This window comes from Cyprinodon variegatus, unplaced genomic scaffold (genome assembly GCF_000732505.1).
Source record: "Cyprinodon variegatus isolate N-32 unplaced genomic scaffold, C_variegatus-1.0 Scaffold641, whole genome shotgun sequence".
In the NCBI taxonomy this organism is placed as follows: domain Eukaryota; kingdom Metazoa; phylum Chordata; class Actinopteri; order Cyprinodontiformes; family Cyprinodontidae; genus Cyprinodon; species Cyprinodon variegatus.
This window is the reverse complement of record NW_015151094.1, coordinates 62,073-67,559: the sequence shown is the minus strand read 5'-3', so window position 1 is coordinate 67,559 and position 5,487 is coordinate 62,073. Positions and strand designations below refer to the sequence as shown.

The 5,487-nt window shown below is 35.0% G+C and overlaps 1 protein-coding gene across 1 annotated transcript in view; it reads left to right on the top strand.

The window, feature by feature from the left end:
• The first annotated feature begins 4,591 nt into the window (after nucleotides 1–4,591).
• The window catches only part of LOC107096674 (factor XIIa inhibitor-like), a 12,075-nt gene continuing 11,179 nt past the window's right edge, over nucleotides 4,592–5,487 (top strand). The window contains exons 1-2 of the mRNA XM_015393435.1: nucleotides 4,592–4,700; nucleotides 5,006–5,053. Coding sequence (XP_015248921.1) covers nucleotides 5,006–5,053 — 48 coding nt within the window. The 5' untranslated portion in view covers nucleotides 4,592–4,700. The remainder of the gene's footprint in view (nucleotides 4,701–5,005; nucleotides 5,054–5,487) is intronic.

Genomic DNA, 5,487 nt, shown 5'->3' with positions numbered 1-5,487 from the left:
GCACCTTGTTGAATCTATGCCACGAAGAATTGAGGCAGTTCTGAAGGCAAAAGGGGGTCCAACCCGTTACTAGCATGGTGTACTTAATAAAGTGGCCGGAGAGTGTATATATGCGTGACAGAAAATGGATGGATGGATGGTCTGCTGTCAGTACAACAAAATCCACCAGTGTTTTAAATAACCTTATGTCAATAATTTCAGAAAATAATTTACATTTTTACTTGTAGGCTACTGTATATTTTAGCAGACAAGGGTTAGATTATTGGTTTGATCGAACATACTGGGTAAGGCTTTTAACCACCCAAAACACTTAAATGTCACATAGCAACCTCTTTGATTTCTCTTTTTTCCCAAAGCCTCAAGGTGCAGCTCCCTCTGATCCTTTTCAGACATGTTCTATTCACAAACCTACATTCTTCTGATAAAACTACCCCAGGCTCAAAAGCAGAAAACTGTTCTGTCTAAGAACACTTTGGCTGAATGGTGTTTTCAAGGTGCAGAATGACAAATCAGCACTGGACAGGTCATTATGTTAATTCATTTTAAAGCTACAACATTATTTGACTGGTAAGATTTGAATTAATACAAATATTTTCTTTCCTTTTTGCCAAACCCTGCATAAAATAATAATCAGCAAAAAATACTTATTCTATGGGTTTGACATGTGGGTGTGTGTGTGTGTAGGCGAGGGTGCTTCTGTGGGTTTAAAATTTTTATTTTTTCTGTTATTAAAGATTGTCAGGTCTATGGTTCTCACTTATTGTCAAGTGCTTATAAAGAAACAAAGTTTGGAAAATTGCAGATAAAACATCAAATGAACTGTATGGCCTTGAAAGGGACATTTGAAAATATATTTTTCAGAAATAAAACAAAAAATGGAAATAATAGTTTATATAACCACAAGTCTTCATTCGTTTGCTTGTTCTGGACTGATACTATCCTGTAAAGAAAACTATAGCTGCATATTTCTCTAAAGTTTTATCTTTACTTAAAATAATTCTAATGAAAACATTGAGATCTTTTACTATACCTCTAATTAAAAGCAGTTTTACAGCTTTTTTTAAAGTGAAAAACTGAAAGATGTAAGCACAATTCTAGTGATAACTAATCACAATCAATATCATTACAACATTTCTGCTGCATTAAAGACGACCTTGTTTGGCTATTTCCATAAAAAATATTGGGTTTATATAAAATATGAGCTTTACTGGATTATGAAAGTGAATTGTGAATCTCTGAGATAAAATGAACATTATTAACTTATAGTTGTGTCAGCTAAACTACCATGGATATGAAAGTCAATCCTTTCAGCACTGGAAATCATTTTAATTCAACTGGACAGCAGCAAAGTTTCTGACTATAGTTTTTTTTATTTTTAATTCAAGTATGAGTATATTGTTTACCAATCTTGATCCACATTTTCTACATCCACAAAACTGCAGTGCATTTTTAGATGTCGCTTCAATGCTGGCCTTAATCCACTCTTCTCACAGTGGAAGAGAATGAGGAGTGAGTTGCAGGAGGGGGCTCAAATGAGGAGCATCAAGGGAAAGTTGGACTGATAAAAAAAGCTAATAATGTTTAGAGAGCATAGGCAGAAGCTACTTTAGACAAATAGGTCTTTTTTATATAAAGCCAAAATGTTTTTTGATTTATAACGATTTTGGGTTTCAACACTTATACATTTTTTAAGAGTTTATTTCAGACTAGTGGAGCATCAGAACTCCAAACCTACTTCTCCATGTCTGGTTCTGGTGTAGAATTAAACCAGAAAATAATATGCTGACAACAGGTTTGTAATGTATTTTCTAGATAAGCTATTTACTAATTTATAGACTAAATGATGTATTTTAAAGTATCTTTAATTGCTGCTTTTATTTTGAATTTTTTTTAACTATTTCATTCATATAAAGCACTTTCAATTTTCTTTGTACTGAATACAGATGAACTTGCCTTGCCTTAAACACTATCCTCTTAGATGGGGGAGCCAGTGTAAAGACTTCAGAGCTGGAGTGATGTGCTCTACCTTCTTAGTTTTGGTGAGGATGCAGGTTGCAGCAGTCTAGATCAGCTGCAGCTGTCTGATCCACTTTTTAGGCAGACCTGTAAAAAACACTTTCAAAGTAATCAGTTTTATTACAGATGAACACAGGAATTAGATTAGTTCTTTAATCCCGGAGATATCCTTGATAGAGAGCCGACTTTGTGTCTCCATTTGCCTCTAAAGGTCCATCACTTCACCTTGATTTTGAGCCTGATTGGTGGTTTCTAGCTGTTTTTACTAAAGTTGTCTGCTAAATTTGGAAAACTCTTATTTTAGGTCCAAAACTATTAGTTTTATTTTACAGTTTTGTTTTGATTTAGCTGAAGAAATTTTAGCACATCCATGCATATCCTTTGCATTTATTTGGGTTGGTGTATAAATCCTGTACGAGAACAGCTAGGGATTTGGGGCCCAATGAAAGACATTAAGTCCGATGTGACATTAAGACCTGTCACATCGGACTTTCTGTATCAGCCTTGATGACTCTGTGTCCTCCACTGCTCCTCTCTTATGTGGGGTCCCACAGGGCTCCGTGCTTGGCCCTCTTTTAATTTCTCTCTATCTACTCCCACTTGGCTCCATTCTCAGGAAACATGGCATTTCCTTTCACTGTTATGCTGATGACAGCCAGATGTATGTCCCCCTCAAAAAGGTTGATTCCTACTCTGTTGAACCACTGTTAAAGTGTTTACATGACCTTAAAGCTTGGATGTCTTTAAATTTTCTGAATTTTAATGAAGAAAAGACAGAAGTCATTGTCTTTGGTGGCACATCTGTGACCCCCCCAGCCGATCTCTCAGGTCAGCTGATCAGCTGCTCCTGACGGTGCCTAAAGCAAGGCTTAAGCTCAGAGGGGATCGAGCGTTTTCTATTGCAGCTCCAAAACTTTGGAATGGATTGCCGCTGCACATTAGACAGGCCACCTCTCTGTCTCATTTTAAAACACCATGTAGAGTATTGATTTTATGTACACATGTTAATTTTATGTACACATGTTGATTTTATGTATACACATGCATATTTTTATCCTGTGCGGGCAGTGCTTTTATTTTATTTTATTTACTTTTATTTATTTTAGTTATTTTATCTTTTTGTGCAGCACTTTGGAAACCTTGTGTTTATTTAAACCGTGCTATATAAATAAAGTGGATTGGATTGGATTGGATTAATAGATTCTAACCAACAGAACTATGAAGAACAATGAAGCCCTGTTTAAACCAGAACCCAACATACCAGGTAAAGAGAGCTTGGTTCTGGGAGTTAACTTGTTTAGTTTTATTTGAAGAATTATAATTATTTCTAAATGCAGTCAGTATTTTAGCACCATAATTTTCTAATTTGACATTATACAACAAAAAAAAAAAAATCCAAGCATGACTATTTTACCACTGCAAATTGAACTAAATCCAGGTGAAACTGAGCCTTTACCCAGAAATAATTTAAGTTATAACAACCTTGTTTATAACTGAATGGCATAACAGTTATAAATTCCGGTTGCTGACAACCCAGGAATCCACACATACAAATGAAAGGAAATTAGTTCTTAGATAAAGTTACAAGTAGAAGTTTGAAATGACACTGAGAACTGAAATTGATGAAAGCTTTTATTGACAAAACCCCCATGAAGTTATCTCTTGTAATAAAATAATGTCATGTATTTTGCTAGTGTTGTTTCAACCCATTCTTTCTCACTAGATAGTAAATATTATGGGGTATTTCTAAGCACTCTGTTCAGTTTTTCAATAGCTTTTTAGTCGCATTTAAATAATGTGATGCACTATGCCATTTTCTCTTTCACTGAAGCCCATAAGAGTTTCCTTGGCTGTGTGTTTGTCTATTGCCAGGAAAATCTTCACATCTATTTTATCTTTAGATCTGTTTTGATTACTCCCTTCTGTGGGTGTGCATAGAGGTCGTTATGGTGCATCGCTAATGTTTTTTCATGGGCAAAACAGTAAATTTTATTTCCAGGCCTGTCTGAATCTCTCTTTGAGTGCTCTCTCGCTCTGAGACACAGTCAAAGCCATCACCACCAGATGGATGTGTGACAGTGAAATGTTTTGGTGAAGGTCTCTTTGCTTTTAGCAGCACCACTCTTACAATACATTGTTAATGAAAAACCTTTTTATAGCTCATCTGTTGATATTAAACTAGTCTGTAAAAGAAATCCTTTTCTTGGAAAATCCTTTTCTTTTTATATTCAGTATTTACTCTTTACAACTCCACTTCATTAGACATAACTTAATCTATTCAAATATTGCTCATTTTCTTTTTATTGAAAACATCTGGCATGAATTCAGTGTTAAATGATATTTAATTACTCAGAAAAGCAATTATATACATTTAATACATATTTTACTAATAGTATGTCTGAAAAGAGCTAACCAAAATAAAACCAAAATCCATGCAGGACAGTAAATCAGTCCTCTTGATATGTGCCAACAAAGTGAAATCATGTGATTTCCAGCAACTCAGATGGCCCGCAGTATGCAAACAAACATCTCTAAATCAACAGAGACAAACCAGTGTCAGCTGCAGCTCAGATGAGCAGATGCGTCAGAGGTGGTGAAGGCAATAAAAAGCAGTCTGACAGAAACACAGCGCTGATTAAAATTGATGCTATTCCTAAAAACAGACACTTGAAAATACAGAGGCGGTGAGTATTCTATTTTTTATTTATTTTTTGCTTTGATTTGTGAACATAATCAATCAAATGTATACCACACGTAAATACAGATGTTGTGGGAAGGTTCTACATTTTTACCCAAATGTCTTCATTTGACAATCTTCTGATTAGAAAAGCTTGTGATTATAAAACAAATGTTGGGGAAATATAATGTTTAAAAAAACTTTGTGAAGGACCTTAATGCTTTGCTGGTTGCAATACATGTTGATCTTTTCTGTGGCATGTTGCCATAGTAGTTTTGAAATCATTGACCTTTAATCTAATTCCCTTTGCAGATGAAGCAACAGGTGATCGTTTACCTCCTGCTGCAGCTCACTTTTGAGGTAAAACTCTTGAGGTTTCTGTTCTTTAACTGCATTCATGAAAGCAATTTGCAACATTTAAATAACCCAAGCTATTTTACTTATAGCCATACTACAACAACAAACCAGAATGAGGGAACTTCCATCCCAGTTTTAAATATCTTACCATCTCAAACAGTTTTTTTTCCCAGTACTGCTTTGTGTCCCTTGCCATTCATTTTCCCATTGAGTCTAGCTTCCCCATCCCAAAGGAATCCTACATTATGATGTTTCTGCCTACTAGTTTTACAACGTCCAAGGTTGATTATGGTGATATGCAGTGTAGTTAGCCACTACATATGTGGGCCAAAAAGTAAACTTGGTCTCAGCCGATCAGAACACCACCCACTTTTGATGCATAAATGTATTTTATATATATCATTTAGAATATATAGAAATAGAAAAATATTGTTTTC